This window comes from Leucopleurus acutus (genome assembly GCF_964270905.1).
Source record: "Leucopleurus acutus genome assembly, chromosome: 2".
Lineage (NCBI taxonomy): Eukaryota > Metazoa > Chordata > Mammalia > Artiodactyla > Delphinidae > Leucopleurus > Leucopleurus acutus.
The window spans coordinates 27,871,495-27,886,678 of record NC_139143.1 but is presented as its reverse complement, the minus strand read 5'-3'; the positions used below and the strand labels follow the sequence as shown (position 1 = coordinate 27,886,678).

The 15,184-nt window shown below is 38.3% G+C and overlaps 1 protein-coding gene across 4 annotated transcripts in view; it reads right to left on the bottom strand.

Annotated features, from left to right (window-relative positions):
• AKT3 (AKT serine/threonine kinase 3) overlaps positions 1-12,528 on the bottom strand; it is a 384,805-nt gene extending 372,277 nt beyond the window's left edge. For all 4 annotated transcript variants that reach the window (XM_082834471.1, XM_082834473.1, XM_082834470.1 and 1 more), the window contains exons 1-2: positions 12,437-12,528; positions 2,132-2,289 (exon numbers count right to left, since the gene is read on the bottom strand). In XM_082834471.1, the coding sequence (XP_082690597.1) occupies positions 2,132-2,177 (46 nt within the window). In that variant the 5' untranslated portion in view covers positions 2,178-2,289; positions 12,437-12,528. The remainder of the gene's footprint in view (positions 1-2,131; positions 2,290-12,436) is intronic.
• Positions 12,529-15,184: the final 2,656 nt, after the last annotated feature.

Here is a 15,184-nt window from a genome sequence, read left to right as displayed (position 1 = left end):
AGCCTGTGCTCAGCAACGGGAGAGACCACAACAGTGAGAGGCCCGCGTACCGCAAAAAAATAAATAAATAAATAAAGTAAAACTCCAAAAGGTTTAAGTTATTTGCCAGCCCCCCACAACAAAATAGGAAAAATAATATAAATGTAATGGACAAGTTAAAAATTTTTTTAAATAACTTTTATACAGCACTGAAATGTGAAAATGCTTTCCAAATTTATAATATGAGAATAACATGAGAAAAATTAAACTTAACAGTACGAATAGCCACTTTGGAAAACAGTTTAGCAGTTTTTATAGAGTTAAACATATACTTACCATATGACTCAGTAATCTCATTCTTAGGTTAATACCCAAGAAAAATGAAAACACATCACACAAAGACGTGCACTCAAATGATCACAGCAGCTTTATTCATAACAGCCAAAAATAGAAACAACCCAAGTGTCCACCAACTGGTAAACAGGTAAATTGTGGTATGTCCAGATAGTGGAATACCACTCAACAAGAAAAAGGAACAAACTAATGATACATACAACAACATAGATGGATCTTCAAAGTATTATGCCATGTGAAAGTAACCAGACACAAAGGACTACATATTGTATGATCCTACTTATATGAAATTCTAGAAAAGCAGAATTATAGTAACAGCAAATCAGTGGTTGCCAGAGTTCAGGGAAGAGGACTGACTGTGCAGGGGAATCAGGGAACTTGCTGGGATGATAGAAATGTTCTATATCATGATTTTAGGGTTTGTTACACTAGTGTATAAATTTAGCAAAATTCATAAAAGTAAAAATTGGTGGATTAAAATTGGTGAATTTTATTGTATGTAAATTACAACTCAATAAGGCCAATTTTTTTTTTTTTTTTTTTTTTTTTTTGCGGTACACGGGCCTCTCACTGCTGTGGCCTCTCCCGTTACGGAGCACAGGCTCCAGACGCGCAGGCTCAGCGGCCATGGCTCACAGGCCCAGCCACTCCGCGGCATGTGGGATCTTTCCTGACCGGGGCACGAACCTGTGTCCCCTGCATCGGCAGGCGGACTCTCAACCACTGCGCCACCAGGGAAGCCCAATAAGGCCGATTTTTAAAAACTCATTAACACATAATCATATTTAACTATTGACAACAGCTTTTTAGCCTAAGTATTAACTACAGAACTTCAAAGAATATTAAAAATCACTAAATTATTAAGAGGTAACTTTTAACCAGAAAATAGATATATGAGAACTTAAAAGCTCTGAGAATGTAGCCATCTTCATCCTACTGAATTTGGCCATGTGGATAAACAGTAGTTGCCTGGCAACTAATCTAAACTCTAGTCTAGATTTCTAATAAACACACTGACTACATAAGCAGGTGATCTCATGGAGGATAAACTAAGCTTTACATTGAAGAGTTCCTTTAGTATTAAAAAATAATAATGCATTTGAATTATTTATCTAAAGTATTTATCTAAATAACTTTAAGAAATAATAATTATTTCTTATTAACAAGGAATAATAAAAGTAGATCATGAAAAATTAAAATATGAAATTAAACATACATACACACACACACACACACACACACACACACACACACACAATCCCTTTCCTCATTCGGTCTTTTACTTTAGGACTTTACTTATCTAACTATAGGATTACTGAATCCATGAGTTTGTGAGTGAATCCTTCCTCTTTACTACTTTAAGCCCTTTCCCTGCCACCGCCCAAACTGGCTCAATATACTTGAATACTTTTATTTATATATTTACATGTCTTTAAATTCATACAAGTTAGATACTTTTCTAGATATTAAATCATTCTAAAGACACCTCTCTGAATTGTAGAATCTGTGGACAATACAGAAAAATACACCATGAACTTTCTGTAACATCCATGCACACAACATACCAGAAAGCCAAACCTTCTTGATTATAAATGATCAAAATCAAGAATTACAAAGAATTCCTAAATAACAAGCAAATTCCTAACACATATGTTAAATATCATTTCTATCTTAGTGGACACAGTATGTCACAGTTTACTTTGTTAACAGCATCAGAAAAAAAAATCAACTTCCAGGATACCACTTAGTGTTAGCACACTTACCAACCATATTATTTTCAGTTTTGTTGAACACTTACCCCTCTTCTGAACCCAACCTTCTTTCACAATGGTAACATCGCTCATGATGGCGCCCCTCTGAGCCCCCAACTTGGAGAAAAGGTACTTTGTGATACCAGCTTTGGGGTTTGGATTCTCTGCTGCTGCTGCCCTTCCCACTCTCTAGTGATGACTCAGCCTGGAAGGAAGTATTGAAGAAAGAATTTCTTTTTTTTCCATTCTTGCAACTCACACAGCAATAACAAACAACTAATTCTTTGTAAATGTCTTCAACTGGCCTGACCTCACATAAAAGTCTAGCTCTTCAAACTGGGGAACTTATTTATTAAGTAGTTTTATAATGAATGCACTTCCCTGGTCTTGTGACAGAACTTCAAAGGACAGTGAAACTTTTAACCTACAAGGTTGCAACAAAAATATGTGTTAAGAAAACCACTGTCACACCTACACAAATAATACAGAAAATTTCCTTGGTAATGTGTGTTTGAGGTGAAAAGGGAAGAGAATGAAAGTGAGGTGGACTAAAAGTAAATCTCCATGTATGTCTAGTTTCAAAATCTCAGTAAATTTAGAAATAGTATGGCAAAGCAATTGTGAATGTTTTTAATTGCTGGATTTTATGTAAAAAACAATGTGCTAAGTAACCAACATTTACCTATGCTTACTCTGCCTTGTTCCAAGAAATATTTTAGGTAGATTACAATAAATAAAATATTATAAATCATATAAAATCAATTATTTTTTAAAGTAGATGGAGTGAAACAAAGGGAATATGAAAGTGGGAAAAAGTATGGAGTATTCAGGACATGTCAAGAACTATTACAGGTGCTTACATCTATTATACAATTAACTCCATTTCATAGATGGGAAAACTGAGGCTCAGAGATTAAGTGGCTTGCCTGATTTCAACACAGCTAATGAATGATGGCACCAAGATCTGAACCCAATCTACCTGATTCCAGAGCCTGCATTCTTATTGACTTAAGATAAAAAGAAGCCAGAGTAAAAATCTACATATTTGTGAAAGGTGGACCACAAATTTAACTTGAAGCTTTCAGGAAGCAATACAAATAAGGAAATACAATCAGTTTCAGTATTTACAGTATCCATAAATATTTTTAAAAAGAAAAAAAGAAGTTGTTCAGAAGGAAACAATTCGTTCTAGGACAAAAATCTGAAATTTAACCCATAGGTCTTCATAAGATACCTTGTAGTGTAATAAACAAAAGCCCTCAAAAATATCCTCACATATATACAGCAATATATATGAGCTTTACTGGCTATTTCTTATTGTCCCTCTCAAGCTAAAAAGGAAAGTGCCAAGATAAAATTGAATTAAAGCATTTCCACAGAAAGGAACCAAAAAACGTGACCCAGGAACCCAGGCATAAATTTCAGATAACCAGAAAAATGGATGTATGGACTATATAACTATACTATTTTCTCAAATATGGTTTTAATAAATAGTGCATAGGAATAAGTTCAAGGTTAGACTTCCTAGCTAGTACTGAAATGAATTACAGTTCTTTTTCCAATGCAAATTAAGTACAGAGCCTAATAATTTAGCAGTCAGGAATTAAGACTACCATTCTCTTAAGAAAAGACTGACAAAGTTTATGGGGCTGAGGGCAGCAACTACAGGCTGGAGCAAGACTGTCCTCAAAATCATTCAGAGTCAAAAGGAATATTAGAATCTCGGTGTATTCTCCCAAAATATGTTTGACAGAATATGAACAGAAATTCCAGAAAAATAAGAAGAAAAAGAGGGTTAAAAAAAGAAAAAAAAATTATTTGGTCAAGTAAGTTTGCGAAATTCTATAAACCATGTCTTTCTCTTGAAACAACACTATTACCATATTAAAGGTACAAAATACATAATGTATAACCTTATTTATCTCAGCAAATCCTAAACTTACTTGAACACACAGGGCTTTTTTTTTTCCTTTAGTAACATGTATTGAAATCCAGGGGAACACACTGTGAAAAACAGCCATAGGAAATGGCCACATAATTCAAGACAAGACCCATTTCACCATTAAAAACAGGCAAAAAACAAAAACAAAAAAGCTTTCAGTAAAGAATCAAAACATCATTTTAATTTGATTTATGTAACTTCCTGAAGAACTCAACATGGTCAACTGGCTACTTAATATGAAGCTAGATAACTGAAAGGGTTAACTCTTTATACAACATAAATAATTACAATTAACCCTTGAACAACATGGGTATGAACTGTGCAGGTCCATTTATACATGGATTTTTTTTCAATAAATACAGTACCTGCATTTTCATTTTACAGATCTTTAAACTAAGTGTGGGGAAAAGTTTGTGTTCAATTAGAGACCACAATATGTAGAATCAAAAGAACTAAAGTTTGAATCCTTATTTTATCCACACTGTTTCAGCTTCCTGCCCTTGGATAAGTCATTTATCAATTCCTTTGTTTTTGAGACAGAGATAGCAGTAGGCAGATTTCTGACACTGGGGTTGGGGTGAGGGAAGCAACCCACCCCAGTACTGGTCAAGAGTCAACTGTATAAGGGAATTAAATATTAGGGACACTAGTGCAAAATGATGTCTTTAAAAGAACTGCACTTAGACCTTCTCTTTGGTAGTACTTACAGCAAGAGGCCTCACATCTATTAAGCCATTCTTGGTTTCTGACTATAAAATTGTATACTCTGGGTAAATGAAAATTCGTATCTTAATATCCTTGGGATTGGAAAGGTAAGAGATCAGCGACCAACACTTAGTAATAAACAAAAAATAATACACATCCAATAAACATATATAGAATATTTTCCTATTAAAATAATTTGTATTATAATACCCTTATATAAAACAGTAGAAAAACAAAAGTATTTTCAAAATTGGTTCTATTTTTTTTTAAGTGGACATTTCACTGAAAGAATCTTAAAGCTAGAAGGGACCCTCATTTTACAGTTGAGGAAACAGAAATCAAGACAGATAAGTGACTTGCCCAATGTCATACAGCTACTTTATAAGAGAATCAAGACCACAAAAACAGGTACACACTTTCCACTAGCACTGCCTCTTCAGGACAAAACAATATATTGAAATATTCAGATCAACCCAAAATCAATGAATTCTATTTTATAAAGAAACTGTTTCCAAAAACTAGTTTTTTAGATAAAGATGTTAATCAGTGCCTAAACATTTAAACTTTTTAAATGTATATTAAATCAACAGGACAAAATTTATCATCTTCAATAGGGCCAGTGAACCAGGTACTACAGAGATGGCTTTATCCATTTTGCATCTTAAAATGTTACCAAATTCCACCCATATTCATAATTTTCAGCTTTAAAATTGCTCGGGTCACCTCTGGCTAAAATGATACATTATTTGAACACAATTTAAAAGACATTCAAAGGTATACTACTCTAGGATTATGATCAATAAGCTAGAAATAAACGCTGTCTTTAGTATAGAACCAATGCTATCGACTCTCAAGCAGTAAACTATATTCTTTGATCTACTTTTCCTACAGTGGCAACACTCTTGCACCAAGTCAAATACACTCTCCCACTCAGTCTTCCATGTTACTAAAAACACTAATCTGCCAAATGATGAGCTGTACTTCAGGCATGTAATCTGCTTCCTAAGGTAGAGTCCTACAGTCCTAACTTCTTTAGAAATGTGTTCTATCCAATGAGCTGTAAGAAAGAAAATTTGGTATATTTTTCTTTTAAACCTATTGCGTTAAACATTCATTGCTGGGTAATCTAATTTTTCCCATTCTTATAAAAAATTTCATACAAAATTCTTAGTAGATTCAATTTATAATTCACACAAAGCAATTACACTAAAAGTATTTCCATACAAAATTGAGAATTTGATGATAATAATTACATTTGAATGTCATTTTACAATTTACAAAACATTTTCACATCTTTTACCTCATTCAATAGCATTATTATTTAGTAAAGCAATTTAATGCTGCCTGGCACATAAGAGATGCTCAACAAATATGGAATAAATGAATGAATGGATAAGTGAAAGAACAAAGATGCAGCTTTAGATACCTAATAAAGACGAAGCAAATTAATACTGTAAGTCGACAGAGAATGGTATGAAGCCATGGTAAAAACAAACCTGAACTTAAACATTATGGAAGCACCTACAAAAAAATAATTAAAGTTGAAATAAATATTCTTCCCTATTCATTAAAGTATGTTTCCTATTAATTTTAATGCCTAACACACATTAAAATTATCCTTTTTTCTCGACTTTTTGTTGAGATGGTCAAGTTTCAATTCCCAAACAAATCAGGCATCAACACTGCCCAAAATTATCCATTATGGGAGGAAAAAGGGAAAGAATAGGATATTTTCTTCATGATACTTTTAAGAATTTTTAAAAGATATCTGTTTACTTACAGCAGCCAACCATTCAATTTTAAGCAATAAAGTTCTTCAAACATCTGTTTAAAATATCATTCGCGCAACATTATATATATATATATGTATATATATATACACACATATATGTTCATTCAGTCAATAAAGATGTATTGATTATCTACTCTGTGACAAGAACTATAATTGAGTATACAGGGGGCAAGCAAAACTAAGTATTTCAAAACTCTTTTCCAAACCTATAATAATTTGTTATCAAAGTGCTTTCACATATATTTTCTCATTTAACTCTGAAACAAATTTGTGCAGTAGCTATAACATCTACAATTTTGAACCTAAGAAGACCGTAACCAATCAATAACGATGACATTTCCTCACAGTTACCATAACAAGTTAGTGACAAGTAACTACTTCTTCTATCAGTTTGTTATGCTTGCTACAAAATAACACAATATGAGCTCTGAAAAACATGTACAACATTTGTGAATAGTTCTGAACATTTTTTTCTGTAACAAATTATATTTCAGAAGTCCAGTAAAGCATGTTTTCAAACAAATTAAAAATTAAATATAACTACTGCATCACAAACGAAATTATAATAGAAGACTAAAAGTTAAGTTGACATAAAGTTAAAAAGCACCCCAAGCAATTCTATTTTATAAAGAGCAAAATTCATAGGTTAATAATTTCCTGTATGTTAATTTCTAAGTTAAAAGCCATGATACAAATCTATAATACAACCTTCTATAAACTACTATACATTTAGCTATAATTAATACTATGTAGAATATACTTGCTCTGCACCCACATTTTTTATATGCTTTAGGTACGTTAGCCAAACTAAAGTAATGAAGAACTGATATCCAAATACAATAGAAAGTTGCTACTCTGAAAAACAATGATGGTCAAGGGTAACCATGGTGTAATTCTATGATATTTACTGATTTTAAAAAATAGGTGAGACTAATGTATGCCATAATAAATGCATAAGGCTAATGAAACTTTTAAAAGGATGTGAGGGAAAGGAAAAATAGTGGAGTGGAAGGGAAATTCAAGGTAACCTGATCTCCACTTCAAATAACTCTAAGCCAGTCTGTCCTTTTAAGAGTTATCCTGCTAAAAACATATCATATAGGGAAGTGAACCATACAAACTATATACTTTGGATACCTTTCCTCTCTTCATACAATACACTTTGTGGATTTTCTTTCAACTCTTTCCATATAGATATCTTCACTGTTTCACACTATGGGAAAATACCTGAATAAGCAAAGGCAAGATTTCTAACTTTCACACAAAATATCAGTTATTCTAAATTGCCAATTCTTAAAAATCAGCTTTATAAACTTTGAAATATGCATATAAAACCATAAAGCATTTCCCCCCCTCTTCCCTACCCCTGTTTAGGGCATTTGCATGCCATTTCAACCAACACATCCATTATTAATCAAGTAAAAAAAAAACAACTCATGCTGGGTAATATATTTAATATTCTAATTTGAAACAACTAAGAAAATGCTTATTGGATTCTTCTGGCTCACCTAAACCACTGAACAAGCTCCTGACAAATTCACCCCTACATTTCTCATGTAAAATGTGGCTTGTCTCTATTTGAAAGCACTTATGTAACAACACACGGACAGGTTAAGGGTTGCTACTAAAACAATCTTAGTTGCACAGTTGGCCATATTTTTCCAATACACCTGTAAAATCCTTCTAAAATCTGACTCAGGGACCTCCCTGATTATAAAACAAAAAGAATACACACACACACAAATGTCATTAATCAGCCTGACAGATTTTACTCCTGATTAAACTGAAAGTTAACCAGTAGGTATGGAATCCTGTAACAAAGTTCATTACAATGGTGCATTAGAAAGAGCACAGGACAGGACAAGAAACTTGGGTCCCTATTCCCAACTCTGCCCGGCCCAGACTAATGCTGTATAAGGCCCTTTAATTCTCTGTGCCTCAGTTTCCTTAGCCATAAAAATAAAAGTATAGCATTAGATGAACTCTAAATAGCTCTTATTTATGGTTCTTCAAGTTTAAAGCTACTGAGTATCTATTTCACTTATAGATGGCATCTTAGGTGATAGTATCCTGATTATACACAGTTCCTGTCCTCAAAAGGTTAATATATAGTTGAGAAGATAAAACATTCAAACATCAATTCCACTCAGACAAAATATGGACTAAATTCCACTACTGGCAAAAATACCATCTTCCTCCCCCTCTCATCCCCTAGACTCCCAAATATAGTCAGAGGCTTTTTCAATTAACATAGAGAAGAAAAATTCTCATTTGAAAATCTCCCAATGATTTCTTCCAATAATTTTTTTTTACTTTTCCCTCTGAATATTAGCAAAATATACCCACTTAAAAGTGTGAAATATCTGTAATTGGTGACAAATAAATATAAACAGAGTACTGAAAAGAACTAAAGACCAAATCTACAGGTCAAGAAGCATACACTAATTTACCTATCGACTACCATTTGGAGATTTCCTGGCAAAGGAAATGTTTACATCTAACATGTTCAAAGACTATGGTGCTACAATAAAACATGTAAACATCTGTGGCATTTAATTCAGCATTTGAAAGAAATGAAATTTTAGAAAAGTTACGGATCAGTCAATATGTTTTACTATATTATCTTGATTTCTGTGGAAATTATACTATACAAGTTTATTGAAATTTAGCATTGTCATTGTGAATTCTAATAATAGGTACAAACAGGTTAGGACAAACACTGAAAGAAAAAGTGTGTCAAAATTACTAAAGTTAAAATGAAACAAAATTTTACAATGCCAGAAAAAGTATTTTCTCCTGTGAAAATCACTTTCAAAAGTGTAACAGGCTATTGTGAAGATTAAATGCATTTATACACGTTAAGCACATATAACAGTACCTGGCACATGCAAGCGCTCATCAGGCACTGGCTAGCATTAACTCTAAATTGAATGTAGCTCTATCATACATAAAAGACCATGATAAAACATGTAAGTTAACATCAGATGATTCAGGCAACTACAGAAAAGTACATGGTGTACGAAAGGAACATTTAGAATTCTGATGCGCACTCTGAAACCTGGAGTAAAAGAGAAATTTTAAATAATTTAAATACTCTAACACAAATCTACAAAAATTAATCATGTGCATTGATTTATATTAACTTAAAAATAAAATGCAAGTCAAATTACACGACTGATTTGGTCAAAATGAAATGATTTCTTTTTCTGTCTTGCATCTTATGTTAGTCATATATTTTTATGTTAAATATTTTTTAGTGCTTGAAACTTAATCTCACTATAAAGACTAGATCCTATCAAATCATGCTAAAAATCCAATTAACACATCATTAACAATTGCCTTATCTTCCCAAGGGTGAATTATAGTACTAAAAGATATAACAACAAAAGAAAGTATAGCCATCTTTTCATAAAAATCGGCAAAGTTTAAGTAAATTCTAAACTTCCACAAAACTAATTTGTAAAACCAGTTCCTCTTTTTAAAGAAAACTAAGTAGTTGAAAATTTCCATTGAATTTTTTGTAAGAATGTCTCATGTTTAAATAGAAAGCTAGAGTTTAAAAAACCTTAAATCCTTACTTTGCACAAGACTCTATGCTAAGTACATGTGTCCCATATGTTTAACGAAAACATGTTTAGATTTGCAGTGATTATGAAAACAAATTCACTGTCTAATAGTGGTGATCTTCTGGATGAAATGTAAATAGTAAAAGTTTTTAATCAAATCAGTCCCTACCACACAGTTCACACTCTAATATTTGTTGAATGAATGAATGAAATCTTATTTAAAATATTTTACAGCCATTTAAGTTACATAAACAAAAACATCCAAAGCAATATTCTGACATACACAACTTAAACTAAGAGTCAAAGTAAAAATTAATTTTAAGTTGGAAAACAATTCACTAAAGTAATCATTACAGAACGGCTAAAAGTAGGAGACAAAATGAATACAAATAATAGTTTCAAAAATTTTTTGCAGAATTAGACATTATTTTTCAAACACTCTAAGAAAACATACTACATACTGCAAATACACGGTACAAACATAAAACTAAAACTTTACATTCACCTAACTTCCAATGTTGCCTCATTCGTGTGATACATGCACTTCCCTCACTTTAAAATTAAAAGCTCAAACCAGTCAGATATTGGGATGAACCCTAGTGAGAAAAACAAAAAACAGGTCTTCAGATGCAATCTCACTGGTGAACTTTCAAAGTCAAGACTATGTATCGGCAAAGGAAAACAAATCTACAGTCCTGACTTCTATCTTGCAAATAATTGTGCATCCTGTCATACACCTTAAAGCTAGTAATACTAATAAGTAGATATTCCAATAAAAGATGTTTTCACGTTTTAGACAACCACCTCCTGTAATATTCCTATTCATTTACACATATTTCGCCATGACAAGTTCTGAAGACACAGTTTCCTAAACCATCTTTATGGAATTCTTCCTCCTTTGGCTTTTTCAACTATTTTCCAACAATGCATAACCTAATTTAGTGACTTTCCATCAAAAACAAAGCCCAGTAGTTGTCTAATGATTTACAGTCCACTAAAAGATATTACATGACCATGCTTTACCAAAGATGGAACATATATCTAAATTGATGATTTGAGGCAGTTGCCAACGCATTAACTACAAAAAAAGGCACTATTCCACATTCTTTAGCTTCATGATGAACTAAAGAAGTGTGAACATTTTATTGACACCAGTAATTAATATAGATACCTGGGTTTCACTGTTGAATTTCTACTTGGAAACGTTATCCATTACAAACTACTGGGCTTTCAACCAATTACCACACTGGTGAAACGTGTTGGTTTTATTTTCATAACATTATTTGATGGAAGAAACGTGAGTATGTCAGCCTTGACTTATGGGTAAACATTTCCTCTGCTTTCAGAAGATAAACAGTAAATACCGGTATTGAAAACAGGGCCCCAAAGAAATTCAATCTAGCCTAACTGTAGATTCCCGGGAAATCCCAAACAAGGGGTGACCCAGCCTAGGAGTCAGGGTGAACACAGCAACCAGCTCCGCTTCAACTTTGGGCTCAGAAGGGCCCCACTAGCATCATGGCTGATGCAGACCGATGCGCAGGAGAAGGTGGACGAGGAAGAGGCTGGTTTGTTTACTTGCAGCCAGAGCCGCCGCCGCCGCCGCCGCCGCCGCCGCCGCCAGCAGCGACAGCATCACTGGATCCGCCAAAGCCAGCATCTTCCGTACATTTCTATTCTTAGCACACAACTCCGGAGCGGATCAAAACCCCACTACTATTAAAAACACAGACAAGCACGTTCCCCACCTCCCACACACCCCCACCCGACCAGGGCCGTCTCTTCCTGTGCGCCGGCGGCGGAGTGGGGGGGGGGGGGGCGGTGTGGAGAACAAGACCCCGGGGAGCCGTCGCATCCCTGCCTTCCCCCACCCACGCGCACACAGCCCCCTCCCCCACCCAAACGCCCTGACACAGGCGCTCCCCGCGTTACATAACCCCGCCGCCACCCCAGGCCGAGCGGGCCCCCTCCCCGAGCCGCCGGCCGGCGAGGACGGTGAGCGGGCTGTATCGAGAGTGGCGCAGAGACCAGAGGCGCCGGGCCCGGGCGGCCCAGACCCGGACCGCATCGCTAGGCCAGGAACACCCTCCCCGGCCCCCGCGCACCGCCGCCTCAGCTTCCCTCAGCAAAGTGAGGGGTGCGGTCCGTCCGCGCCGGGCATCCCCGGCCTCCGCACCCGCATCCCAACCCCAGCCCCCTGCGACCCAGCCCCCGCCCACGCCCCCGGCGCGGTGACAAGCCGGACGCCCCCACCTCATTCACCCACCGCCACCCCCGCCCGAGGGGGGCCCGGAGGGAGAACAGGCGCGGCGGGGAGAGGGCAAGAGTGGGGGGCGGTGGCTGTTACCTGCAAAGGCGGCGGCGGCGGCCCCGCAGCTGCTCGGGCGGCGGCGGAGGATGGAGCCGGGGGGCGGGGGGAGGAGAGGGGGCGACTCGGGGGTCCCCCTCCCTCCTCCTCCCCTCCTGTCCTCCCCCCACCCCGCAGAGCCTCTGGCCCCCCTGGAGCCGGTGTGGCCGGCGGGAGGGCAGGCGGCGGGCTGCAGGGGAGGGAGGGAGGGAGCCGGCCGGGCCGCGGAGCTGGAGCGGGAGGAGGCGGAGGCGGAGGCGGCGGCGGCGGCGGCAGCAGCGGCGGCGGCGGCGGCGGGAGGAGGGAGGCGGCGGGGGGAGGGGGCGGAGACTCTACGTGGGAATCGGATCTCGGCTACAAATTCAATTCATCACCAGAAAACTCCGCTCGGGCGGGGGCCGGGTCGCGCCGGCGAGGCGAGGCGGCGGCGGGTGGAGGCTCTGGGCCCTGGCGGCCTGGCGCGGGTCGGGGGTCTGCGGCCTCCTCTCGGGCTGCGCCCCGCTGGGGGGCCCGCCGCCGCCTCCCCGCCCCCTCCTCCCTATGGGGCCGCCGCTGATCAGCTCTCGCTACCGCCGCCGCCGCAGGCTTGTTGTTGACTTTGAGGAAAACTCCTGACGTCAGGGGCTGGCGCACGGCGACTGGCGGGAGCTGTTTCCCCGCGTCCCCAGCCGGCCCGCCGCCTCTGCCCCCTCCCCGCGGGCCCCCGTCCGCGGGCTTCCCCGCGCCCCCAAGCCCGCGGCGGCCCGCGCCCCTTCTCCTCTCGCGAGAACACGCCCCCCTCCCCCCCAGCCGAAGCCGGGAGCGGGGCGTCGTTCCTGGGCGGGAAGTTGTGGGTTTTCCCCGCGCCCTCGTGGCGCGCTGCGGGCACCCGAGGCCCGGCAGGGGAGGCTCTTCTGCCTTCCGCGCGCAGCCAGGCCCGGGGCTTTTCCTCCCGCCCGCCGCAGCTCGAAGGAGGTCAAGCCGGGCGCGTGAGGGGCCCGGACCCGAGGCCCCAGAGATGGGCGGTGCCCTGTGGGGGCGCGCCCCGGAAAGCTTGGAGCCGGGCGGGAACCGACCCCACCCCTCTGCACCTCAGAGGTCAGTCCAGAGTCTGACACCGTTCCTGACTCCTAGGAGACCTTATCGTCCAGTCTAGAACACCTCTCTCGGAAGAGCCATCCTCCCTGGGCTTCCTGTAAGCAGTCACCACACATAGTGTACAGCTTGCATTAGCATCGTAATTCAACCTTAAAATTTCACACTTTTTAGAGACGGTAGTTTTCATTGACTTTGGGGAAGCCATGATGTATTGCACTCACTACGAAGAAGATAGATAGCATTTCTTTCTTTTGAAGTTCATGGCTTCTGAGGATATTTGCAATGGAAACACTGTTTTTTTTTCAAAATGGCCAATTTTTTTTTTAACTATACATCATACTCCATAAAGTTATAAAAGAAATTTACTTCTTCTGACATCATGTATTATTGCTTCTGGAACACTTTGAAAAAACCGTATTATTTCGCCACGTGGCTCTAACCTTGATGGTGTACCTGTTATTTCTCCCAATGCAAGATTCTTGTTAGTGCTTTTAGCTTCTTTCTTTAGAAGAGTGATTCCTTCTGACGCGCACTTCCTACTCTTACCATGTCCTGACAACATTGGGATGGTAGTCATTCTTTTACACTATATCCCTGGTATTTATATAGGGAGTTGTATTTATACATCTATGTCCACACCTTTTATGAAATGCATATCTATTGGGATTGTGGACAGGGATATGAAACCTAATTTAAAAAGGAAGTGCTTTTTAAGTCGATTTTCTCCATTTGTAAGGGAAGCACTTCTCTGACCATTTCAGAACAAAATTTGCCATTTTAATATATACAATCCACCCGAGAGTAAAAGTCCTCAATTGCTGCTTTTCTCCGTCTTCCGTACTTCCCAGCGCGTCATGAACTGATTAATAAATATACACTGTCTCCTAATTCTATTTAGTTTATCTGTGTATAAAATATAATTTATTACCATAATTATCAGACCTCTAACAGTCCCTATTGGCAAAGTGATTCCGTTACAGATTTCTTGCTTGGGAGTAACAAAAATTGGTCAGATTTTTATTCTATAATAACCCAACCCACTTTTTATTTTTAAGAAAATAGTCACTATGACACCAGCGCTAAAAAGAGTGTCTCAAAAGCTCTTTTAAATACTTAACTCTGAGAGTGGTGATATTCTGAATTACCAGATATCTCTTATCAACTGCAATTTTCATTTGTTTCCAGTTTTAACATCAACATATTTGTGAGAACCAAATTTGTCTTATGAGCCATACTGCCTCAAAATATTTCTCCATCTCATCAGATTGTATTAAATCTTAACTGGATTAAACCCTAAAAGTAAATATTGTATAAACTACAATGTATTATATACTCTGGGCTTCATGTATTTGAAAAGTTGTAAACTTCTATTTCTTCTGTGTTTTGTACTTCTACTCTAGTAGTTTCATCAATTTCTGTAATAAAAGCATATCAGTTTTTATTATACAATTATTTATTATAGAACTATTATTTACTTAAGTACCATTGTTCTTTCTCTTAGACTGTGCCATCATGAATTTTGGAGAATCTGCCAATTGTGATATGACGGTACTTCATACACAGTGTATGCTAGAGATCTCTTCGTTGTCATCACTTTCCAGTAATATGGGCAGCAGGAACATGTTCATCCATGGGAATGTCCCTCCTAAATTTTGGAGACAAAGCCCTCAT